This window comes from Mus caroli, unplaced genomic scaffold (genome assembly GCF_978045245.1).
Source record: "Mus caroli unplaced genomic scaffold, Mus_caroli_1 scaffold_2, whole genome shotgun sequence".
NCBI lineage: Eukaryota > Metazoa > Chordata > Mammalia > Rodentia > Muridae > Mus > Mus caroli.
In genome coordinates this window covers 140076358-140103923 of record NW_028227257.1, presented here as the reverse complement: position 1 = coordinate 140103923, position 27566 = coordinate 140076358, and the positions used below count along the sequence as shown (strand labels likewise).

At 37.2% G+C, this 27566-nt stretch overlaps 1 protein-coding gene across 3 annotated transcripts in view; it reads right to left on the bottom strand.

Moving 5' to 3' along the window:
• Lrp1b (LDL receptor related protein 1B) overlaps window positions 1-27566 on the bottom strand; it is a 2026300-nt gene that overhangs the window by 205955 nt on the left and 1792779 nt on the right. For all 3 annotated transcript variants that reach the window (XM_021181392.3, XM_029472167.2, XM_029472172.2), the window contains exons 63-66: window positions 15982-16075; window positions 7203-7319; window positions 6917-7036; window positions 5405-5524 (exon numbers count right to left, since the gene is read on the bottom strand). In XM_021181392.3, coding sequence (XP_021037051.1) covers window positions 5405-5524; window positions 6917-7036; window positions 7203-7319; window positions 15982-16075 — 451 coding nt within the window. The remainder of the gene's footprint in view (window positions 1-5404; window positions 5525-6916; window positions 7037-7202; window positions 7320-15981; window positions 16076-27566) is intronic.

Here is a 27566-nt window from a genome sequence, read left to right as displayed (position 1 = left end):
AATCACTCAATAATCTCAAAAAAAGATTTGATACATTGAGTTTAATAGAAAGTAGGAAATAAACTTGATATCATTGACACAGGAAATGTCTTTTGAAGAACATGCATTAATGCATACATAAAGACTAACATTTAATAAATCAGATTTCGGCCGGGCGTGGTGGCGCACGCCTTTAATCCCAGCACTCGGGAGGCAGAGGCAGGCGGATTTCTGGGTTCGAGGCCAGCCTGGTCTACAAAGTGAGTTCCAGGACAGCCAGGGCTACGCAGAGAAACCCTGTCTCGAAAAACCAAAAAAAAAAAAAAAAAAAAAAAAAAAATCAGATTTCATGTAACTAAAAATTTTAGCATGGTTATGGGGAAAGGACTGCTATGCCACTATAGAAATCAGTGTGGAGTTTCTTCAAATGGAAAAAGTAGATATACCATATGTTCTAGTGCTGGTATGAATGAGAAAAGCACTATGCAATTTAAATGCTTACGCATTTTAAAACTCAGTCTCTGTTTGCAGGACTGCTTAGGGAGGTTTAGGTAACATAGTATTACTAGAAAATTATTTTACTGGGGTAAAGATTTAAAATTTCCTACCCTTCTCCATTTTCAGATTCATCTTTTTCTCTTACTTGTGACAAAGATGTGCCTAATCTTTGAAATCCCTGCTCCTGCTGCCCTGTCTACACCTGTTTCCAAGCATTCCCGCTTTGAAGATGTCTTAAACTGTTGGAAGAGCTAAGTCCAGAGAAACTTCCCCATAAGTTGTTTTTGTGTATTGTGTTTTATCACAGCAAGAAAAGTAACAAATACAGAAGTTGGTATGAGAAGTGGGTTGTTATTGTGAAAACCCTGAACATCTGGGTTTTGGGGAGAATTTGAAAGACTAGAAAAAGGATTGAATTCTGTAAGAAAACACTAATGGGCTGTTCTAGTCAAAGTCACTTGCTCCTGTGATACTTTGGCATGGAATTGGTTTTTGGTGTTGGTGTTGGTGGTAGTGGATTTTTTTTCCTTTTTTGTTTGTTTCTTTGAACATTTCCTGAAAACATAACTAAGTTTAAGTTGAAACAAATAGAGTACATTCTTTGGAAAAGAAAAGAAAAATGCAGCATACTATATAGTCTGTAGCACAATTCCAAATGATTTATTTTTGACAAGTCTACTGTAAAAAATAACAGATGAGGCAGAAAGAAATCCAGAATATTTCCATTTGGACAGAAAAAGTATACCAAGAAAGTTATTGTTTCAGCCAAGGCTTGTGGTAACACAATAGTTGCAACTGGTAACCAGGTTATTGCATTTAAGGAGAAGCTACCTACTGTACATTGAAACTAAGGGAATATTCAGGGAAAGACCCCAGGTAGTTAAGTTTCTCATTCCAGAAAAACAGCCTATTAAGGTGTCAGTTCTAGGAAATCAACTGAGTACTACAACTTCTATTATATGATTCACGTTTTGAGTATCCATCACAAGTGGAAACCAGAAGAGACAACATCATCCACTTAACATTAACTTTAGTGGCATGGAAATTGAAAGAGTGAGGAGCAGGTCTTGGGGTCCTTCCTCTACAATTTTAGAGAGCTGCTGAAGCCAGAAACATGTGGCAGAGAAGCACCTGTGAAGATTTGATAGGACTTTTATGTAAGCCATGGAAGGGATACCTGTGTGCAAAAAAATAAAAATAAAAATATAATTAAAAAAAAGACCCAAAGGCGCTGGAGGTGCTGAAGCCATGAGACATTTGCTAAGGATTGCTTCTGGTCCATAATTTTCTCACTCTTTCCCCATCTCCCCTTTTGGAATATACATGTATAATTTGTGGCATTGTATGTTGAAAGTAAGGAATTGCCTTTTGATTTTACAGAGGATCACCTTAAGAGGTTGCCCTGAGACTCTGAAGAAGAGACATGGGTATTTAAAGAGGCTGAAAGCAGGAAAGATTGTTGGATATTTTAAGGTTGGAATAAATGCATTTTGTATGATAAGTCTTTGGAGTCTACACAGTTCTATGTAGTTTGAATTAGACATAGCCTCCACAGTCTCATGTTTTGTTTTTTGTTTTTTGTTTTTTTTTTTTTTTGAATACTTCCATTTGGTTATGTTTTCCATGAAACTTTAGCTGGCTAAGCAGAAAGAAATACATCATGGAAGGGATTTGGGATTTCATAGACTTGTCCCATTTTCAGTTTTCTCTCTCTGCTTCTTCACTGCCTGCAGCTGAAGTGTGATTTTTTTTTTCAGACACCCCATTCTGCTGCCATGCCTGTCTCTTCTACCATGGCTACTTCCCATGGTGAATTAGTAGACTCACAATCGGTACTACAAGCGGTAAGACAATATAAAACTTAATAAGTTGCTTTTGATTGAGGTGTTTTATCACAGGAACAAAATCCTAACCAATATATTACTCTTGGGCATATTTCCAAATGAATCTGTTTCATACTATAGAGACATCTGCTTGTCTATGGTCACAGATGTTCTATTGAAAATAGCCTGAAAACAGAGAGGGGGGAAACACCTAAATATCCTTCTGCTGATGAATGAATAGTGAAAAGGTTGTATCTTTGCATAATGGCATATTTTTCGGCTGTGTATAAAAACGAAATTCACAGGTAAATGGATGGAACTGGAAACAATTATGCTGAGTGAGGAAATCTAGGACTATAGGGTTCACGTAATCAAAAACTATAGTTGTGAAGCACCGTAAAATTACACAAACTTTAGAGAACAGTATCACTTCATATTGCTACCGCTTTTTAACATCCAGCAAAACTCTGTGCCTTCATCAAAGGAACACAGGTGAATGTGTGTGTGTGTGTGTGTGTGTGTGTGTGTGTGTGTGTGTGCCTTATCACATAGACAGAGAGGAAAAGTATATGAACAAAAGGATTCTCAGGGTAAGGAGGTCCAGATCACAAGGAGATACGCTGTCTTCTTTTACTTGCCCTTGAAGACGATTTTTAACCAATGCTAACCATGTGGGTAATTTTGGCAGAAAATCTTTTCCATTAAAGAGATATTTATAAAAATGGGGAAATCGTTTTGAAGGGTAATAGTTTCAATGACAGTAAGAATAAATAATAAGGGCTGGTGAGATGGCTCAGTGGGTAAGAGCACCCGACTGCTCTTCCGAAGGTCCAGAGTTCAAATCCCAGCAACCACATGGTGGCTCACAACCATCCGTAACGAGGTCTAGCGCCCTCTTCTGGAGTGTCTGAAGACAACTACAGTGTACTTACATATAATAAGTAAATAAATCTTTAAAAAAAAAAAAGAATAAATAATAATAGCCGAGTGTGGTGGCGCACTCCTTAAATCCCAGCACTCAGGAGGCAGAGGCAGGCAGATTTCTGAGTTCGAGGCCAGCCTGGTCTACAAAGTGAGTTCCAGGACAGCCAGGGTATAGCCCTGTATAGCAGAGAAACCTTGTCTTGAACCCCCCCCAAAAAAAGAACAAATAATAATTTACTCTTATTTGTGCTGGAGCTGAAATTCCCTCTTCTCAGCTTCATTCTAGGATCTAGAGAGCCTGAGTATAGTGCAGCTTTTATCTGACTATGGTGTGAACACAGTCCTCCTTCTTGGTTTTATTAAAAACTAATTAAAATGAACATCTATGAAAATGTTTACACCAGAGGTATATGATGTATTGTGCATAATTTGCTAATAAGTTTTTAATAATTATAATATACACAAATAACCTTCAGCAAGAAAAAGAATTAATGACTTCCTTATACATATTTATATATTGAAACATTAGGCAACAATAAGTCTCAAAATAAAAAAAATATGTAATTTTATATGTTTCTATGTATGTATTTATGTTTGAGTGACTGAGCACACTTGCCATGGCACATGTATGGAAGCCAGAGGACCATTTTCTCAGGAAACTTATTTCTCATTTACCTCTTGCACCCTTGTAAGATTCAGGTATAGAACTTTGGTCACCAGACCTGTATAGAGACACCTCTATACATTGCAACATCTCACCAGTCCTTAGGTCATAGCTTGTCATTTATATTATTTATATTATATTTTACATGTTGAAATAGTTCTTTGCTCCCTATGAACTTGCTCTAACTTTAAACTAAGTGATTCCTTACTTTCTTAAAGCATAGACAACTTCATTGAAATTTCCTGATCACAGATTAAAAAAATATAATCACAGAACATGTATATTTTGGATTGAATATGCTCAATTTCGTGATGAAATAAATGCATTGCAGATAAAAAAGGAAGATGAAGCCATGTTGGTGTGTTTATAGCCAGCACATCTATTTTTATGGGAGGGATAATTATTCAAGCCATATATACAGTTGGATTATATAATATGTCAAAACAAATTATGTAAAGGTATTATATTTAAACTGTAGAAATTATGCTCTAGCCAATAAGTCATTAAAATTTAATTCTTTATCCCATTTGCCTTGATTAAGAACCTTGCTGAAGCCATCACAGCTAACTAGACAGTGAAATTGGTTTGTTGATCAAAGGCCCTAATAATAAGGGTATTATGAAGTGTACAGGTGGAAACTTTATGATTAACCTGACATATGACACTCTGATAATCTATAATGGTTGTGTGTTCTGAAGACATTTTTATGGAATTTTATTAACAAAATAACTTAAGATCTCTCATTTTACTCTTCAATATAAGTGGAATTTCAGAACCCAATGATTTTAATTATCTTCCCAATGAGAAAACTTTGGAAATACCCTTGTACAATTCTGAATACCTTGGAAGCCCCATATTCCATCTTTTCTAATCCATTAATAGTTTAAATGTTTTCTCATTTCTGAATGCCCAGTTGATGCATTTTCCAACAAAATGGATAAAATTCGTATTTAATATATATTGATAGAAGAAGTGGGGCCTAGGAGATGCTCTTCATCCCATCTTGGTCTTGACACTTTCAAAACATGATACTTTTCAGTAACTAGCAACTATACTGTTCATTATCAATTTTTAAGGCACATAATTGCAAGTATTAACATTGCATAACAAATTATTGTTTCACAATCACTGTCATGTATTAAAATGGAAAAAAATATTTTATTCCCTTCCCTCCACTTGCATCATGTTTTGACATACTCCATGATTTTTATAAACAGCTCATACTTTGCATTTTCTTCCATCTTATCTTGTGTTTTCTGTAAACAGTTCATCAACTGCATCTCCTTTCATTTTATTCTGTGCTTTTATTAGACAGCACACACACTTCATTTCCTTCCATCACAGCCTATGTTTTCTGTAAACAGCTCGTTTGAGTTTGTTGTGATTCTCAGAACAAAGGAACAAAACTTGTCCATGTAAACCTATCTCTGAGTTTTGTTCCTTCTGTTCCTCTGCGTTCAGTTGAGACTATGGCACCAGTGCACAGAGTTGAGTTTTCTAGCTGTGAAGTACTCACCACAGTTGGCCTCATCAGAGGCATCAGCACAGTCCGGGTCCTCATCACAAACCCACAGCTTGGAGATGCAATGCTTTGTAGTCTTACACTGGAAATAGTCAGGAGAGCAGCTGTTTTCAGCTTAAGAAGAAAATATCTATTAATGTGTAATATTCATCATGAAATGATATTTTATTTAATAAAAGTAATTAGACAAGTGAAAGATAGTTCCATGAAAACGCCCCTTTTCATTAATGGAGTACTAAGCACAGAAAAGTTAAATTTTATATTTCTTTAATGTGCACTTAATCCCTTCCCCAACTGTAAATAGAAAAGAAACATATATTTGTGTTGTTATATGAATAAAATTAGAGTTTTCAAAAGAACTATATGGTGTTTGGAAAGTACTTTTTATGATGCAGAATTCAGTCTCTCAAGATCACTTTTCTAATATAGTAAGAGTTCATCTTTATTTAGCTTATCAGTGAAAAGGACTGAACTCAGAAGACATTAAATGACGGAGGAACTAAATGGCTGATAAAATTTAACAAAAGTCTTCAGGAATTATGTGGACTTTAGATGGGAGTGAAAAAGTCTTGACTCAGACTGTAAACCGCATCTCTGTCTGGATGCTTTTCTAGAGCCACTGCGGGAGGGACCAGCTGTCCTAACCCTATTCAGAACACAGCATCTTAATCAAATTGCTGGATGAGTGCACATTACTTTCTCATAAATGTTTTAGAGGACAAAATAAAACTTCAGCAGGACAGACATATTCACTGCAGCTTTGTTGAAAACCTGAAATCTGACAGGTGCTCTATTCTATAGGTCCTGTGTGTGTGTGTGTGTGTGTGTGTGTGTGTGTGTGTGTGTGTGTGTGTGTGTGTGTTTGTGTGTGTGTACATGAATACATGACTATCTATATGCTCCTGCATGTAGAATAGGGTGTTTTGCCTTCTTTTAAATATATTTAACTTTTGGATGGAGATGGGAGCATAATGGTACAAGAATAAGAGTCATTACTGCGTTAAATAGACTTTAAGGCTAACTATGTGAGGCATCACTTATAACTAGTTTTATTTTTATACTACATAATTTCAGCAGATATTTCTTGGGAGAAAATATTATAATTAAAAAGGAGCTGATTCTTCATAGGTCATTAGTAAATAGGCATAAAGTACCTACACTTAATATAGGGGGAAAGCTAATTTACGGGAAAAATGGCCTACAATCAACTGCATGTTTGTTGCTTTGATGCTTTGCTTTGTGGAGATATGGGTGACCACATCCTGTCATGCCTGCCAGTCTCTAGGTCTCTCTCTCAAAATAAAAATAGCTATATCTTTATTTTTCTCCCTGCTATATATAGAACTTGTTAAATAATGCAGTATAATTGATATCATTTAGTCATTTTATGTCCACAGTTTTTCTCTTTGTTCTTGTTTTTTTGTATGACTCTATGAAGATTAATTTTTGTTACAGTATCAGGTAAGAGTCAAAAGCCTACTCAGGCAAGGCATCTAAGTGACTTACGACAGTCCTTTTCATCTTCCTCATCACCACAATCATCTTGTCCATTACATCTGAGGTTTACTGGGATACATTTCTTGTTCTTGGTACACTTGAACTGACCTGCCAGGCAGACATGTGTGTCTAAGACAAAGAGAACAAAATAATGTGACCTGAGATCCAATTCTGTATTTAATACAGTGCAGTAATAAGAAATCAACAGACACATACCACACACACCACACACCATACACTCCCCCCACACACACACACATAGCCACATAGCCAAGTTAGGACTTTAGTCACCTACCACAGTTAAGTTCATCTGAGTTGTCACCACAGTCATTCTCCCCATCACAGATGAAAGCAGGGAGTGCACAGAGTCCTGTTCCACACTGAAATCGGCCTGGCTGACACTTAAATTCAGCTAGGAGAGAAAGCATAGAGCTATTGTAAATAGGAATCTATGTCCCTGACTCGTTAACCAAAACTTTTCTGATACTATTATGATATTTTGCATTGTATGTTTCTTGAACATAAAGGGAAACGTTCAAACCTAGAGACTTTTTGAGACGGGTGAACATCTAAAAAATGTGCAAACTAGATGGTCTCTCAGCTTGACTTGTACTTTACAAACTCACTTAACAGAAAAAGATATTAACAGGAAAACGATAATTTAACAAATGACACGGGCTGGGAAGTTGAATCACAGTTGGTAAGATGTTGAGCAAGTTTGAGGACTTGAGTTCAAATGCCAGGGCCTGTGTTAAGAGGTGAGCATAATAGCTCACACTTTACAATCCCCAGGATTAGGATTGTAAAGACAGGGTAATTTATGAGGATTGCTAGATAGTCAGCCTAAACTATTCACAGATTCTCAGGTTAAGACCCAGTTTTATCTGAGAAGAAAACTAAACATTGGCCTCTTACCTCTATGTTTATATAACTTCACGCATACACTCACACAAACACATGCAGGCATAAACACATACACACACACAAACACACACACACACATCCATCAGGCAAGCATTCAATAGTGACTTCATCTCACTGCAAGGCTGTTGCTAAACTTATTGGAATAAACAAATAACTCTAGTTCCATTTTCTTTTTTTTTTTTCAGTACTTGTTTTCCTTTATTTTTTTCTAATGTTTTATTAGGTATTTTCTTCACTTACATTTCAAATGCTATCCCGAAAGTCCCCTATACCATTCCCTCCCCCTGCTCCCTTACCCACCAACTCCCACTTCTTGGTCCTGGTGTTCCCCTGCACTGGGGCATATAAAGTTTGCAAGACCAAAGGGCCTCTCTTCCCAATGATGGCTGCAAAATAGGCCATCTTCTGCTACATATGCAGCTAGAGACACAAGCTCTGAGGGTACTGGTTAGTTCATATTGTTGTTCCACTTATAGGGTTGCAGACCCCTTCAGCTCCTTGGGTACTTTCTCTAGCTCCTTCATTGGGGGCCCTGTATTTCATCCAATAGTTGACTGTGAGCATCCACTTCTGTGTTTGCCAGGCACTGGCATAGCCTCAGAAGAGACAGCTATATCAGGGTCCTTTCCGCAAAATCTTGCTGAAATATGCAATAGTGTCTGTGTTTGGTAGCTGATTATGGGATGGATTCGCGGGTGCAGCAGTCTCTGGATGGTCCATCCTTTCATCTCAGCTCCAAACTTCATCTCTGTAACTCCTTCCATGGGTGTTTTGTTCCCAGTTCTAAGAAGGAGCGAAGTGTCCACACTTTGGTCTTTGTTCTTCTTGAGTTTCATGTGTTTTGCAAATTGCATCTTGGGTATTCTCAGTTTCTGGGCTAATATCCACTTATCAGTGAGTGCATATCATGTGAGTTCTTTTGTGATTGGGTTACTTCACTCAGGATGATCCATCCATTTGCCTAGAAATTTCATAAATTCATTGTTTTTAATAGCTGAGTAATACTCCATTGTGTAAATGTACCACATTTTTTGTATCCATTCCTCTGTTGAGAGTCATCTGGGTTCTTTCCAGATTCTGGCTATTATAAATAAGGCTGCTATGAACATAGTGGAGCATGTGTCCTTCTTACCGGTTGGGACATCTGGATATATGCCCAGGAGAGGTATTGCGGGATCCTCCAGTAGTACTATGTCCAATTTTCTGAGGAACCACCAGACTGATTTCCAGAGTGGTTGTACAAACTTGCAATCCCACCAACAATGGAGGAGTGTTTCTCTTTCTCCACATCCTCACCAGAATCTGCTGTCACCTGAATTTTTGATCTTAGCCATTCTGACTGGTATGAGGTGGAATCTCAGGGTTGTTTTGATTTGCAGTTCCATTTTCTTAAAGAATTATTTCTCCTTTCAATCTACAATGCACTTGTGACATCAGCACATGTTCTATAGTGCTGACTGAATGCCTCCTGTGTTCATCATATTTAGAACATGCTTTATTTCATTATTAAGTATATATAGTGTTTCAATATAGTAAGTATTTACATATTACTTTCATTATTATAATACACAATTTACACTTGGTGGTATTTTCTCTTGAAATATTCTTCGGTATATATAAGGAATAGTATCAAATACAGAAGAGCTACTGAGATCTAGTTTGTGTTAGGTGCTAAGGTAGACTTATCCATGCCAACTTTAATTTATACAAATTATAGCCTTTCACATGACTATCATTATGACCATTTAAACATCGGGAAACTAAGCATTATTGTTATTATTAATTTATCCCAAGAGGTATATTTTTTCAGATGCAGTCCTAAGTTTCAGATTCAGATTTGACTCAGAAAATGTCACACGATTCATATTACTCACAATAAAGCATTATTTTTGGATCCATGATTCTCATGGATTATTTATTACTGACTGGTAGTTTAATACTAGGCTCATATTTTTGGTTGTGAGCCTAGCTTTTAAAATGGCTGAGCCATCTCTCCAGTCCTAGGCTTTTTATTAGCTCAAATTGGAGAATAATGCATAACTGAAATTTGAAACTTGATTCAGGAAACATATTTCACTCTTAATTATGAAAAATGTAAATTTTATAAAAAGCAAATCTCTATATATATTTTACTTCCCTAATAAAAAAATTCTAAAAATTTTCATCAGTAAAGTTTGTTAACTGCATTCAGTGTTGAACTGTACTAAATATACATATTCATTTCACTTTTGTTTCCTGTTCATATACAATTTTCTTTAATATTTTTTCTGTTGTTATACAAACAAATCTACCAAGAAAATAGTTACAGAGTTGAAATGAATATTTAATAGACAACTGGGGGCCTGAACTCAGAGGTTCGCAATAGTGGCTGTTCCTTCTAAGGACCTAGATTTAGTCACTAGCAGTCACATGGCAGCTCACAACCTCTGTCACTCCAAGGGATCCAATGTCTACTTTGGGCCACCACAGGCACTGTCTATTTGTGGTATACAGACACACATGTAGACAAAATTTCTATATACAAAATAAATATGAATAAATCTTTAAAAATGTTGAAAAACAGAATATCTGGAAACTAGTGTGATGTTAACATGTGTGTTTGGGATGAAATGTGAACTTGTAACGACAAAGAATTCCTGATCACTGTGTTCATATAAATGGCACTATGTAAGCTTTCAAGTGTGTGACACTTGGATCAAGCCTCCTTGCCTTCTTAGATGAGGTTACAAGCAGTCAGTATAAATATATGTAAATTGTGATGATGCAGCTACTCAAACACAAACCAGGACTGGAGGGACAAGTCAGCAGTTAAGAGCAGTGGTTATTCTTCTAGAGGTGCTAGGTTCAGTTCTCGGCAGCCAAATTTATTTATGTAATAATGATCATAAAACGTAATTTGAAAATCATGATAAAGTACTTGTAAAACCTGGAATTAAATGTCTCTATTAGGTTGGATGGGAAACTTATCTCCAAAGCCTGGGTAACAACAGCAAAATTAGACAAAGGTCAGCAAATCAAACACAATGTATTTTTTAAAAAATGAAACAATCACAATAGGAAATACAACCTATGAACATGGGGAAATGTTTAGAAAGTAAATATTCAAATTATGGATTGATATCTAAGTGTATGATGAAATCAACTTAAAATAAAATAACAAACCAGGAAATTTTAAGAATGGGCTAAGTACTTAAATAGAAAAACCCGATAAAAGATACCATTAATTACAAAGGGACTAAATATTAAAACCAAAATGAGATATAAGCTCAAATCTATTCAAAATAGGCACTATGTTTAAAATACACAGAATGCTAAATACTGGCCATATGTTGAGAAAACAACTATTTTTTATATTGTTGATAACAGTAGAAATTAGGACACAGTATGGGAATTTATGGGATGCTTCCTCTAAAGTGACATAGAACTGTCATATTATCTTGTTGTTCTGATATATGTACATATACAAAGGAAATGAAATTAGCATATTGGAAGTTTGTTAGCACCTCAGTATTTTCTGCAGAGTTGCTTCTGGTAGCCTAGTAAGTGATGACCTCACATTAGAAAGCAGAGGCAGGAGGATTTCTTAGTTCAAGGCCAGCCTGGACTACAGAGTGAGTTCCAGGACAGCCAGTGCTACACAGAGAAACCCTGTCTCGAAAAAAAAAAAAAAAAAAAAGAAAAAAGAAAAAAAAAAAAGAAAAAGAAAGACAGATGACTAAAGACATGTTGCAGATAAACCCTGAAATGTCATTTGGCTTAAGTAAAGAGGAAATCTCATTTGTGACAATTTGTATGAGCCTAGAAAGCACTAATTGTGCCAAAATCCCCAAGTATAGAAATAGGAACTATTTTTTTGTCACTGATATGTAAATATACTGGCTGGTTTTGTGAATCAACTTAACATAGGCTGGAGTTACTATAGAGAAAGGAGTTTCAGTTGAGGAAGTGCCTCCAGGAGATCTAGCTGTAAGGCACTTTCTCAATTAGTTATCAAGGGGAGAGGGCCCATTGTGGGTGATGACATCCCTTGGCTGGTATTCTTGGGTTCTATATAAAAGCAAGCAGAGGCAGGCAGGGGAAGGAAGCCAGTGAGAAGCATCCCTCCATGGCCTCTGTCTGCATCAGCTCCTGCTTCCTGACCTTGAGTACCAGTCCTGACTTCTTTTAGTGCTAAACAAAAATGTGGAAATGTAAGCCGAATAAACCCTTTCCTCTCCAGCTTGCTTCTTGGTCATGATGTTTGTGCAGGAATAGAAACCCTGACTAAGACAATAAAGTTTTAAAACAACAAAAAATCCAAACTCATGAAAACAATGAGTAAAATTAGAGCTTTTAGGGGCTGGGGAGAAGACTAGAGAGAAAATAAAAGCAGGACACAAAAGATTCAACTAGACAAGATTAATATATTCCAGAGATTGATTACACACCATAATAGCTATGTTTAATAACAACATATTTTATACTTGATGATTGCTAAGACAGATGCTTCATGTTCTCAAGACAAAATATTGAGCACATAAGATAATATACATGCCAAATGACTTGAATAAACCATTTAACATATATGTATATATACATATATATGTATATATATGAACATATATATATGCCATCACTATATATATTTGTATATAATATATGCGTATATATTGTTTAAAACACAAAATGCAAATTCTTATGTTTTACTAGGTACTTATGGTTTACTAGGATCAGGAACACACACCAGCTTTCCAATAGCAGTGCATCTTCTCTGAATTTTTCAAACAAACATATATATTTGACCACATATATGATAACAGTTTATCCCTGGGAGGAACTCTTACCAACTCTGTAGCTATGTAGCTAACTTTTCCCAACAATGGGTTATGTGATATTTCAAAGTTATAATAGAATTCAGAAGGTGCAAATACTGAAGAGAAAACATTGTGATCCTGACTGCTCTAGGTACTGAGCACGCTGTTTTGGCTTTTTCTCTTTCCTTAGCAATAGAGGCTCTGGGCAGAAAAGGTAAAGACCATCTCAATATATTAACAGGAACATTCCTTTTTTTTTTTTCAACCTATAAAGTCAAATTGCATTTACTTTATTTCCTACATCATGGTAATCCCTTTTATTATTAATTATTTTATTTATTTAAATTCCAAATGTTGTTCCACTCCCAGGTTTCACCTCCACAAAATCCCTCTCCCCTTTGCTTCTAAGAGGGTGATCCCCAACCAACCCACCCACTACCTCCTCACCTCTCTAGCATCTACCTTCAATGGTGAGACAAGCCTCTAGAGGACCAGGTGCCTCCCCTACTATTGATGCCATATAGGGCAGTCCTCTGCTCCATATGTAACAGGAACCATGGACTGAATAATATGTACTCTTTGGTTGGTGGTTTAATCTCTGGGAGATCTGAGGATTCCAGGTTTTTTTCTTTGTTGGTTTGTTTGCTATTGTTGTTCTTCCTATGTGGTTGCAATGCCGTTCAGCTCCTTCAGTCTTTCCCCTAACTCTTCCACTGGGATCCCTGGCCTCAGTCATTATGGCTAGCTATAAGTGTCTGCATCTTTGCTAGTTATGTACTAGCAGAGCCACTCAGAGGACAGCTATACCAGGTTCCTGTCTGCAAGTACTTCTTGGCATCAGCAATAGTACAGGGGTTTGTTGTCTGCAGATGGGAAGGATACAAAGGTAGTGTGGTCTCAGGATAGCCTTTCTTCAGTCTCTGCTCCAGTTTTTGTCCCTATGTTTCCTTCAGACAGGAACAATTCTGGGTAAAAGATTTCTGAGATGGGTAGATGGCCCCATCACTCAATTGGGGGATATGTCTATCTACTGGTGATGGTCTCTTCAGGTTCTATTTCCCCATTGTTGGTATTTCAGTTAATGTCATCCTCATGGGGATCTGGGAGCATCTGGCATCCCTGGCATCTGGGACTTCCTAATGGTACCCCCACCAACTGCTACATATTTCTATCCATTTTTCTGGGCCCCTGGACTTCTCTCCTATCTCTTCCCATACCTGATCCTTCCCCCTTTTGCCCCTTGCTTCCCTTCCCCCACCAGTTTCCTCCCACCATCCACCTCCTGTTATTTTGTTCTCTTTCTAAGCATTCCCACTTTGACCTTCTTTCTTGTTAAGCTTCACATGGTCTGTGAGTTAAATCATAGGAGTTCAAAGCTTTTGGGCTAATAGCCACTTATCAGTGAACATATACCATGTTTGTCCTTTGGGTCTAGGTTATCTCACTTAGATGACATTTTCTAGTTCCATCCATTTGCCTTCAAAATTCATGAAGTCATCATTTTTAAAGATCTGAGTAGTACTCCATTGTGTAAATGTACCATATTTTTTGTATTCATTCTTCTCTTTAGGGACATCTGGTATGTTTCCAGCTTCTGGATATTAAAAGTAAGGCTGCTGTGAACATAGGAGTGTCCTTGTTATATCCTGGAGCATCTTTTGGTTATGTGCCCAAAAGTGGTATAGCTGTGTCTTCATGTAGAATTATTTCCAATTTTCTGAGGAACTACCAGCTTGTCATCCCATCAACAATGGAGGAGTGTTCTTTTCTCCATATCTTCACCAACATCTGCTGTCCCCTGAGTGTTTGATCTTAGCCATTATGATTAGTGTAAGGTGGAATCTCAGGGTCACTTTGATGACTGAGAATGTTGAAATTTTCTTTAGGTGCTTTTGGTGATTTAAGATTCCTCAGTTGAGAATTCTTTATTTAGCTCTGTACCCCAGTTTTAAATGTGGTTACTTGGTTTTCTGGAGTTCTGACCATGTTACCATGTTAATTGTGAATTTACAGAAGAGCATGAGCATGGGGGGAATCTTTCCATCCTTTGAGGTCGTTTTTGATCTCTTTCTTCAGAGACTTGAAATTATCATACAGATTTTTTACTTGCCTGGTTAGACTTACACCAAGATATTCTATATTAGTTGTGACTCTTGTGAAGGGTACTGTTTATGGGAAACCATTTTTTTTATTGTGCAGAAAATAGTTTTCTTACAAAACAGGAGTCACCATCCCCCATACAATTCCTTCTTTTGGCATTTTTCCTAATTCCAAAACTTTTGATAAGAATAATTTGATCATGAGTTCATACCTAGTATCCACAAGTCTTTCTACTTATACATTGTCTAGCACATTGAAAATAAATCAAAGACAAATGTATTTTCCAATCAAATATACAAAATATTACAAAAGCAATAGCTTTCATTTTTATTTCTCATCGAAGTGATGGTTTATTGCTTTCCATGTGCAATGCGGAAATGTGAAACAACATTCAGCATATTAAGTTGATAGTGCAAAGCAGATGAAACAGAGTTCATTGAAATAACTATCTGACAATGCAAAACAGCTTTATAATTGATGTTAGAAAATTCTATAGAAGTAAATAACTGTCTTTCACTTAGACAGTATTCCCTCTCTTAAGTGCAAGCCTTAGGATCTTGAAACTCTATTGTCAAGGCCAATCAAGGCCAACTCATGGCTCAATTGTCAAATAGAACTCAGGGCAACCATGCACTGAGACATAGAAGGAATTAGTGGGATTGACTTTAAGCATCTTCAACTTGACAGCAAAAGATTGAAGTGACCTATGTAGTGAACTATAATAGGATTTCCAGGAAGATTTCTGACTGCTCATCACCACCTAAGTGAGCAATGATTGCTAACCTAGAAGCTGTAACCACAGCAATCACACTCAGGATCCATTTTACTGTAGCTGCTAAGGGCAGATTAAATGTTATAGTAAATAAAATTTAGCATTGAAAAGTCTGACTCCTCAAGAATTTTTAAGGTTTTAATAGTGACAGAGAAGATACAAGTTTTCATCTATTGTCTATAAAAGGATTTCTATATCTTTTCCATGTGCCTTTCATATTAGGTGAATATCACAGCAAATCTATATTATTGACCACTGTTTTCCAAAAACCAAACAAACAAATAAAAACTATAGACAAACAAAAAACAAAGACAGTGCAATCATTTCTTTACAAAGTTTAAAGAATTTCAAGTTAAAACTTTCCTATTTCAAGGATGGGAGTTTATGGAAGAAAAAAAAAAAGCCTTGGTCTAAGCCTAGATTATTTCTACAAGTCTAGAATCTTAAGAACTCTAAAATCTAAACTAGTTGTTCAGAATACTCACGACAGTCATCAGGCTCATCAGATCCATCACCACAGTCATCCACAGTGTCACATTTCCACCAGAAAGGGATGCATTTATCAGTTTTGCATCGAAACTTTAAAAAAAATGAGGAGAATGTTGATAACTATAACACATGTTTAAGGAGTATTCATGTACATGTCACACCTATTGCATACTGTAATTGTGAGCATGCAGTGTCTTAGAGCTTACACAATGAGGAAAGAATGAACAAACCTCAACAAAATCTACCAGGAAATTTCACTGCTCAAAACATAGTGGGGATTAAATCCTGGGTGACTGTCACCCTTGGTTGACTTAACAATGGCCACAAGCAGGCTCATGCATTTCCATATTGTCTCAAGAGCTGCTTTACTCACAATGGGTCAGGTAAGTAGCTACTACAGAGAATGGTCATAAAGCCTCAAATATTTACCTAGTCCCATACAGATAATGTCTGTCAAACACTAAACAAGGTAAAAAAAAATGACCAAGGCTATCAGGGAGAGATATCTACATCAAATAATTAAATAAATTTGAGTTAGTTGAAGAGAATTTCATAAAGAATCTTCATGACTTCAGTAAAAATAAGGCCAGCTCTCATTCTGTAGATCCTGTGAATAGATAAAACTGGAAGATTCCTTCCAGCTGAATAATCACAATACTGTAATTTCATTAGTGTTCTCAAACAACAACAACAAAACAAAACAAAACCAAAGATCAGAATTTGTAGCTGACACATAAATATTGTTATTTCTGCAAGAATACTTCAGTACAGTTATTTTTCAAATATTAGAATTATTAAAAACATATACAATAGAAGGTAGTAAGTTTGAATGTGCTCAGAGTACAATTATATGTGTATGAAAATTTCTTTTTTTTTGTTTGTTTGTTTGTTTTTCGAGACAGGGTTTCTCTGTATAACCCTGGCTGTCCTGGAGCTCACTTTGTAGACCAGGCTGGCCTTGAACCAGAAATCCTCCTGCCTCTGCCTCCCGAGTGCTGGGATTAAAGGCATGCGCCACTACACCCGGTGGAAAATTTCTTAATAGAACATATTATATGAGAAACTAATACATGTTAACTGTTTTAAATGTGTATGATTACGAAAGGTAAGGAGAGGGCATTTACACTAAAGGTAGACAGATTAATCTGAAATAGTCTCTGTTGATTTTATTTCATTGGTGTATTTATTCACTTGTTTTGTTTATACTTAAAGCAGGAAATAACTCAGTAGGCTGGACAAACCTTGAACTCATGGTAATACTTTCAAGTACTAGGATCAAAGATATGACAAAAATAAATGAAGGAAGAAAACAAGAATGAAGGAAGGAAGGAAAGAATAAAAGGGGAAAAGAAAAAGAAACACAGAGGATATTTATGTAATAAAATTTAATATGCAAAGTTAACATTCCAGTCACTGAAAGCTCCAACGTCAAATGGTATTTGTTTACAAATCTTTCCATTTAAAATGCCTAAAGTAGCCATGGGAAAGGTAGAATGGGAAAACGTAGTTCAACCATGACTTTTGGATTACCTATGGAAAAGAAGATTGATTAAGGAAAATAATAGTTGGCATTCTTCCATTGCAATATTGACTTACAGGCAACTGAGCATTTATTAAGAGAAGCTTGGAGAAGTCATAGCTTACTCTGTACACAATGAAGGAGTCCTGACCCTCAGTGAAACCAGAAAGTCAGAGCATAAAACTGGTCATTGATTTGTTTTGTTTGTTTGTTTTGTTTGTTTATTTGTTTTGTCTTTGTTTTTGGTTTTGTTTTGACATATAGTCTCATTTAGCACAGTATTCCATAAAACTTGGTAATTTGCTGAGTATGGCCTTGAACTTCTGTTCCTCTGGCCTCTATATTACATATGTGAGAATATAACTAAGCATCTCTACATCAAGTGTTAAGGGGATACTGGGGATTTATCTATACATGAGGCAAACATTTTACTCACCTAGAATTCCATGCTTAGGGTTTAATGCTAGCTTCATTTCTGTACAATTATGCACAGTAACCCAAAGGCTCACTCAATTTGATACTTAGTGATCTTGGGGCAGTACAAAAATTTACTTCTTACTAATATTTAAATTAAAAGAAAAGCAAATTTTCTGAACAGAGAACCAATGTATCTGTAGTAGTTAACATTAAATCACTAAAAGTAAGCAATAAACAAATGTAGTCAACCTCTTTTGGTCGTCAAATTATAATCTTTACTTGTTTGTTTGAGACAGGTTCTCATTGTCCAGCTCTGGCCATGTTGGAACTCACTATGTAGACCTGGGTGGTATTTAAATCAAATAGATGAAACTTCCTCTGCCACTGGAATTAAAGGTGCATGGCACTACACCCAGCTTCTTCTTTATTTTATTATATTTTTTTTTAAAAGCAAGCTTATATTCATTCAGATTTAGAAATCTTGAGTAAATTTACTTCTAAAGTTATTTTTTTTAAATATCATATATTAATTCTCATGCAAAGGATTTGGCATGGAAAACTGTAACTTGACAATTTTGCTTTGGTTCAATTATCTTTAATAGACATGGATATGAAATCTGTTTGTTAATTTAAAATGCAACTGCTTTAGTAAGAAAGCCATTATTGTTAGCAAGTGCTGAATGAGTCTGGATAACATGGAGCTGATTCTGGATAGAATTATAATACAAGACTGAATTTTATTCTTGTAGTAATTTGGGAAGGGATAGAAATCACTAGCCTTAGGGGAAATATTTCTATTCAACTGATTTTCTATAATTTTCTTATCCTGTGGTCATGCCTGTTGTGTTTTTCATAAGTTACCAGAGAGGAAAAATACCTTTATGGACAGTCGACACTTTGGGGAGATGAGACTAAGTCTGAAGGCAATTGCCCTGAACATTAAATATTTCCAGTCATTACAGCATATCAAAGCATATATGTGAAAGGATTCCATGTCCTTGGAGTATCTTCAAAGTATTCCCAGTTATGACGGGGAAATTTCTAATATATATTTAAAATCACTAAATATACTTGATTTAGATAATAAACTGTGGGAATTACACATAATATGAGAGTCTGCTCTCATTTCAATCTAGTAAGAACATAAAGGGGATTTAAGTCAAAGAAACCATAATAAAGCACGCTAATGTTACTTAGAATGATAACCAACATTTTATTTTAGATTTCTTCTATTTCACTTATAGATTCCATTTTTTCACATTTAAATTCAATAATATTTAGAATAAAATATAAAATGCAACTGCATTAAAAATGAAAATATAAAAGAGGACTGTCCCACCCCTTAGTGTGGGACCTTTAAAGGCAGTCTGGCTTCTGGTTTCAGGTTTAAAACCCCGGTGACCCAGCAGGTGATCCTGCAAGGAAAGGAAGGTATTTTACCATGCTTCTAGACACCAGGCTCCTGACAAGAAGCCTCAGATCTCCATAATTCTGTGGCTAGCAGTCATGTAAGGGCAATGCCCTAAGCCCCTCCACAGATCATGTAGCCTCAAGACAGATCTCCATTTTAATGAGGTACCTAAAGGCCTGAAGGGCTTAGCCAGTTAAGCTCTCCTTCCAAGACACTCTTCCCTGCAAAAGGCAATTCACCTCAAGCCTGCCCTGAGAAAATATGGTACTGTTTTACTTATCAAAACTCTCCCCCATGGCAAGAAATGCCCCCTTAATTTATTATATGTAAGTACAACATAGCTGTCTTCAGAATCACCAGAAGAGGGCCTCAGATCTCATTATGGATGGTTCTGAGCCACTATGTGGTTGCTGGAATTTGAATTCAGGACTTTTGGAAAAGCAGTCAGTGCTCTTAACCACTGAGCCATCTCTTCAGCCCCAATAAATACCTTAAAACCAAGACTGATGTTCAATGCCCCAGTGTAGGGGAATGCCAGCGCGGGAGGATGGGAGTGGATGGGTGGGGGAGCACCCTCATAGAGGCAGGGAGAGGGGGGATAGGTTAGGGGATCACATTTGAGATGTAAATAAAGAAAATATCCAAGAAAATAAATTAGAACAGAAAACAAAACAAAACAAAACAAAAAACAAAAGCAAAGCATGGAGTGTCTCTTCTCATTGGGACCCACCTTAGGGAACAGTGTAGCAGGTCTTTAAGGAGCCCTGTCTAATCTCCCACATGAGGCCTCTCTGTGCTCCCAGCCATGGACTCCACCAAGCCAAGCTGCCCACCGAACAAGCCAAGGACTCTCTCGCCCTGGTGGGACCCAGCCAGAGCTCTTCTCCCACCCTTTTCACTTCAGCCCTGAGCTAGAGCCGATTCCACACAATCAGCTCTTCTATGGCTTCCAGCAGCATCTATGGTGCTCAAGAGTCTGAGAAACTGCTGTTCCCAGCCTCTGTGCAGGTCTGTGGGACCCCCACCCTCAGACTCTGGCAGTTCACAAGAGCTCAGACTGAACTTCCCCATCCCTGGAGTGGGGTCCTGCAGCTTCTTACAGACTGGCACTCGCCTGGCAATAGTTTGGGGAATGAGCAATCAAAACTCCCCTGTCCTGCCTCTCCGAGCAGCCCAAGCCCAGAGCAGATTCAGGACCCTTCTTTAACCCACACCTTGCACCTAGGATTAAGGAGCAGTCCAGTGACCCTGGAGCAAGGGGGAATGTCGCCCCCTCCCACCCCCACCCCACAGCAGCATTCAAGTTTGAGAGGAATGGATGCTATTTATGCTCTCCTCACTCAAGACACATCATGGTAGACTATATAGTGAACTATGAATTGTGATGTTGTACATGATGATGAATTAACCATTTGAGTGGCGGTAATCACTAGTAATTTAGAATCACTATAGGTAGTAGGGTAGCTAAGGGAAATAAATGAGAGAAGGGGAGTGTTCTCTGTTAATTTCCTTAAAGAAAGTAAGCAAGAGATAGAATCCAAGGATAATACTTTGTGTATCAAACAGGAAGGCACAGAAATGTCCCTACCCTGGTATAGCTGTCTCATATGAGGCTATGCCAGTGCCTGGCAAATACAGAAGTGGATGCTCACAGTCATCTATAAGATGGAGCACAGGGCCCCCAGTGGAGAAGCTAGAGAAATCACCCAAGGAGCTATAGGTGGAACAATAATATGAACTAACCAGTACCCCCAGAGCTCATGTCTCTAGCTGCATAAGTAGCAGAAGATGGCCTAGTCGGCCATCACTGGGAAGAGAGGCCCCTCGGTATTGCAAACTTTATATGCCCCAGTACAAGGGAATGCCAGGGTCAAGAAGCGGGAGTGGGTGGGTAGGGGAGCAGGGCGGGGGGAGGGTATAGGGAACTTTCGGGATAGCATTTGAAATTTGAAATGTATATAAAGAAAATATCTAATAAAAAAAAAGAAAAGAAAGAAATGTCCCTAGTCTCAAACAGTAAATGAGCATTTACAACTTCTAGCTCAAAGAATTCAGCTGTATCCACAACCCCAAAACAAGTAGAGAACAAAGCTTTTTAAAACTGCTTATCAGAGAGGATGGGCTAGGTACTAATTGCAGAGACTTATTTGATATTCACAAAGAGGTGAAAGAAAGCAGGCAGTGTGGAGTCCTGAGCCGTACACTGGGGCTCTTTCCCTCAAATAGTGATGGCATTAGAGCTAACAGATGGTGGTGAAAGGTGTGGATCTCAGGAGGATTGAGACACTGTTTAACTGAGCCCACCTCACCTTTAAGTCCCCCAAATGGGAAGTAAATTGCTACTGGGTCAACTGAACAGCCAAAGGAACTGGAGGACTTGGATTTGGGGATATTTTTTTTTTATTTTCTATTACATTTTTATTATTTAAAACTATTTTAACATTAATTTAATTGATCATATTCTCCCTCTACCCCAATCATTCCAGCTTTTTGCCCATCCCCTAACCATCAAACTTTGCTATTTCAAAAACAAACAAAAAAACAAACAAAAAAACATATAAAAGCCCAATACAACTCCCTGCCTGAATCCAAGAAAACAAAATAAAACAAAACCCCAAACGAAAACAAACAAAAAATCCTTGTAAAATATAAAAAAAAAAAATTAAAGCACCCCCCCCCCACACACACACACACACATAAACTGTGGAATCCTTGTTGGTCAGCAACTCTTAAATATGAGTCATATCACTCCTTTGGAGAAAATTGACATTTTTTCCTATCCCAGAAGATATAAATGGCAATTCAACTGTTAACCTTGACCCCAGTGGCTTAGTTTTTACTAATTCCTTCATTTTCTTAAAATATAGAAATATAATATAATATAATATAATATAATATAATATAATATAATATAATATAATAGGAGAAACCAAAACCATCATATTATAACTGGGGAAGACAAACCAAGATAAGGAAAAGAGCTGAAGAAAGGCATAAGAATCAGAGAGCCACTCATTCACACACTCAAGAATCCTATAAAAACCCTACTGGAGGCTGGTAATAAAAACTCCGATTGTGTTACCTCACTCAAGATGATGCCCTCCAGGTCCATCCATTGGGCTAGGAATTTCATAAATTCATTCTTTTTAATAGCTAAGTAGTACTCCATTGTGTAAATGTACCATAATTTCTGTATCCATTCCTCTGTTGAGGGGCATCTGGGTCCTTTCCAGCTTCTGGCTATTATAAATAGGGCTGCTATGAACATAGTGGAGCATGTGTCCTTCTTACCGGTTGGGACATCTTCTGGATATATGCCCAGGAGAGGTATTGCTGGATCCTCCGGTAGTACTATGTCCAGGTTTCTGAGGAACCGCCAGACTGATTTCCAGAGTGGTTGTACAAGCTTGCAATCCCACCAACAATGGAGGAGTGTTCCTCTTTCTCCACATCCTCGCCAGCATCTGCTGTCACCTGAATTTTTGATCTTAGTCATTCTGACTGGTGTGAGGTGGAATCTCAGGGTTGTTTTGATTTGCATTTCCCTGATGATTAAGGATGTTGAACATTTTTTCAGGTGCTTCTCTTCCATTCGGTATTCCTCAGGTGAGAATTCTTTGTTCAGTTTGAGCCCCATTTTTAAATAGGGTTATTTGACTTTCTGGAGTCCACCTTCTTGAGTTCTTTATATATATTGGATATTAGTTCCTTATCTGATTTCGGATAGGTAAAGATCCTTTCCCAATCTGTTGGTGGTTTTTTTGTCTTATTGATGGTGTCTTTTGTCTTGCAGAAGCTTTGCAGTTTCATGAGGTCCCACTTGTCAATTCTCGATCTTATAGCACAAGCCATTGCTGTTCTATTCAAGAATTCTTCCCCTGTGCCCATATCTTCAAGGCTTTTCCCCACTTTCTTCTCTATAAGTTTCAGTGTCTCTGGTTTTATGTGAAGTTCCTTGATCCACTTAGACTTGACCTTAGTACAAGGAGATAGGAATGGATCGATTCGCATTCTTCTACATGTTAACAACCAGTTGTGCCAGCACCATTTTTTGAAAATGCTGTCTTTCTTCCACTGGATGTTTTTAGCTCCCTTGTCGAAGATCAAGTGACCGTAGGTGTGTGGGTTCATTTCTGGGTCTTCAATTCTATTCCATTGGTCTATTTGTCTGTCACTATACCAGTACCACGCAGTTTTTATCACAATTGCTCTGTAGTAAAGCTTTAGGTCCAGCATGGTGATTCCACCAGAGGTTCTTTTATCCTTGAGAAGAGTTTTTGCTATCCTAGGTTTTTTGTTATTCCAGATGAATTTGCAGATTGTACTTTCGAATTCGTTGAAGAATTGAGTTGGAATTTTGATGGGGATTGCATTGAATCTGTAGATTGCTTTTGGCAAGATAGCCATTTTTACAATGTTAATCCTGCCAATCCATGAGCATGGGAGATCTTTCCATCTGAGATCTTCTATAATTTCTTTCTTCAGAGACTTGAAGTTTTTATTATACAGATCTTTCACTTCCTTAGTTAGAGTCATGCCAAGATATTTTATATTATTTGTGACTATTGAGAAGGGTGTTGTTTCCCTAATTTCTTTCTCAGCCTGTTTATTCTTTGTGTAGAGAAAGGCCATTGATTTGTTTGAGTTAATTTTATATCCAGCTACTTCACCAAAGCTGTTTATCAGGTTTAGGAGTTCTCTGGTGGAATATTTAGGGTCAGTTATATATACTATCATATCATCTGCAAAAAGTGATATTTTGACTTCATCTTTTCCAATTTGTATCCCTCTGATCTCCTTCTGTTGTCTAATTGCTCTGGCTAGGACTTCAAGTACAATGTTGAATAGGTATGGAGAAAGTGGACAGCCTTGTCTAGTCCCTGATTTTAGAGGGATTGCTTCAAGCTTCTCACCATTTACTTTGATGTTGGCTACTGGTTTGCTGTAGATTGTTTTATTATGTTTAGGTATGGGCCTTGAATTCCTGATCTTTCCAAGACTTTTATCATGAATGGGTGTTGGATCTTGTCAAATGCTTTTTCCGCATCTTGAGTGAGGTAACACAATCACAAAGGAACTCACACAATATGTATTCACTGATAAGTGGATATTAGCCCAAAACTTAGGATACCCAAGATATAAGATACAATTTGCTAAACGCATGAAACTCAAGAAGAATGAAGACCAAAGTGTGGACAATATGCCCCTTCTTAGAATTGGGAACAAAACACCCATGGAAGGAGTTACAGAGACAAAGTTTCGAGCTGTGATGAAAGGATGGACCATCTAGAGACTGCCATATCCAGGGATCCATCCCATAATCAGCTTCCAAACACTGACACCATGGCATACACTAGTAAGATTTTGCTGAGAGTACCCAAATATAGCTGTCTCTTGTGAGTCTATACCGGGGCCTAGCAAACACAGGAGTGGATGCTCACAGTCATCTATTGGATGTATCACAGGACTCCCAATGGAGAAGCTAGAGAAAGTACCCAAGGAGCTAAAGGGATCTGCAACCCTATAGTTGGAACAACATGATGAACTAACCAGTACCCCGGAGCTCTTGTCTCTAGCTGCATATGTATAGAAAGATGGCCTAGTTGGCAATCACTGGAAAGAGAGGCCCATTGAACTTGCAAACTTTATATGCCCCAATATAGGGGAATGCCAGGGCCAAAAGAATGGGAATGGGTGGGTAGGGAAGTGGGGGGCGGTATGGGGGACTTTGGGGATAGCATTGGAAATGTAATTGAGGAAAATATGTAATAAAACATATTTAAAAAAAAAGACTTAGATCCATGTAGAGTTAGTTTTACACAGGTTGACATATGCAAAAGCCTAATTTAATTTTCTACATGTGGATATCCAGTTTTCCCAGCATCATTAATAAAGATGCTTTCTTTCCTCCATCATTGAATCACCATCTGTTTCCGTACTTACTATATTTGTTTACACTTGAACTTAAGTTTTATCGCATTGTGTTCAGACATGATAAAGGAAATTATTTTAATCTTTTTGAATTTGTGAAGTTTTTGTGTGTTCCAGGATAAAGTCTGTTTCATAAAAACATTAGTGTGCTGCTAAGTAGGATGTGTGTTCTTTGGAGTTCGGGTAAAACATTATGTAGATATCTGTTAAATCCTTCTGATATTAGTGTCAATGAGTTATGAGAATTCTGTCCCTTTTTTGTCCATATTACCTGTGTATTTGAGAAAGAAAGGATTGAAATCACTTATTATTAATGGATTGGTATTAGTCTCTGTCTTTAAACCCAGGAGTACCATATTTGTTATTTGGGCAATCTAGAGTTTAGTACATAAATGGTTAAACTAGTAAAATCAACTTGGTTACCTTCAAAAAAAAAAAAAAAAAACTCAGAGGTGTTAGTGAAGACTACTGCAGACCTGTTTATGCTGTTTCACTCTCTGTTCTTTTATATGAGCTTTGCTAGTGGTGATTTATAGGACCTTATTTCTTTGGTGTCCTCTATGTCCTCTGGGTCTTACTTTCTTTCTTCCTCCTCTTCTATGGGGTTCTTTGAGCTCTGAGGGAAGTGGTGTGAGAGTATATCCCATTTAAGGCTGAGTATTTCAAGACATGCTCTCTGAGTAATGTCTGGCTATGTGTTTTTGTATTTATTTTCATCTGCTATAGGAGGAAGCTTCTCTGATGATGGCTTCTCATATTTTTAACAAGGCACAGATGTATGAGTATAGCAACATAGCAGTAGGAGTCATCTAATCATTACATTTTTTTCTCTTTTTTTCTTAGTTCAGTATTATGTGGCTTTGCCTTAGGTATTCAGATATTCTCAGGTTCTTGGTCACCTAAGAAGTGCCAGGTATGGGTTCAATCTACTGGAGTAAGCTTTAAGTTAGATCAGTTATTTGTTTATTACACTCACAAGATTTGTGCTATCATTGTCTTAGCATCACTTTCAAGTAGTACACCATTGTAAATAAAAGTTCTGTGGCTGGCCTCGTATATGTTTGTCCTTTAACAGCATGCTAAGTATTTTCCTATACCAAAGAAGCTGGAGTGAAAGGGTAAAGGGTCTATGGAGCTACCAGCTTGACATTTCTGTATTTAATGATGTGTGCAGGTGTTGTCTTTATCAAAGGGTCATGTCATCAGTTTATTGAAATCAACATATAGCTTTGGCAAAAGTATGGATTGTTTGGGGATTTCCAAGGGGGCTCCTTTGCCCATCTCTTCTATTGGATTTATCCCAGTCCTATTATTGATGGTTTATTTTGTGATAAGACATGGCCATTTGGGATTCTGTCTACCCCAGTATATGATGATTTCATTTGGATACCCTCCATATATGTATATATTTTTATCTGCATCAGTACAGATACAGACCAAACATTAGGTTTCCATACTACCCCTTAATTTTATTTCTCTTCCCCCATATTCCCTCTCACAGTCCCTTCCTTAATTCTCCCATTCCTTCCTCTCCTCCATATCTGTCTATTCATGTTTTGTTTTCTAGAAGGATATGTATGGAAATATGTTTAAAGCAGGATTTGAGAATGTTTGAACAAGAATATCCAGTACATACTGCTGAGAATAGAAATCAAACCAAAACAGAGAAGTCATTAATCCTATAGTCATTGTGACCTAAACTTCAGAAGTGGAAGGGAGGAAAACAGACATTGATGGGAAAAGTAATGCTAAGGAATTATTGTAGAATACTCTGATACTATGAGGAACCTAAAGAAAAGGAACTTAGTTTTGAAAGAAGGGTGATTGATTTGGTAAGTGAGGAACCTGGAGAAGCATGCTGATGTATATGTGAATTTAGGGAAAGAAGGAATATTTCCAGATGACTTTGCTATCAGATAAGTGAACTCGATAAGGACTTTCTACAACCAAGGCAGCCACCTTCTGTTAAGGGTCCAGAACCAAAGTCTGACCTGTTAGCTGTGGAGAAGAATCATTTCTTCCAAAGTCACAAAAGAAGGGGAAAATTAAGTGCTGACCCAAAAACCTAAAACTGTGCTCTTCAAGTCCCATCCAATGGTCCACTCTTGCTATCAAAGCCAATAGCGTACTGAAGTTGCCTGGAACAGTTTATCCAAAGACCCCTTCCGCACACCACATAACAAAGTAAATAATCAAAGAAGAAAAACAACAACAAAAACAACAAATATCAACTACAACTAAAAAAAGGTTTCTCCATCAACTATGGGAAGCCAATCAAGAAGTTTCTACAATTTCAACAAAGA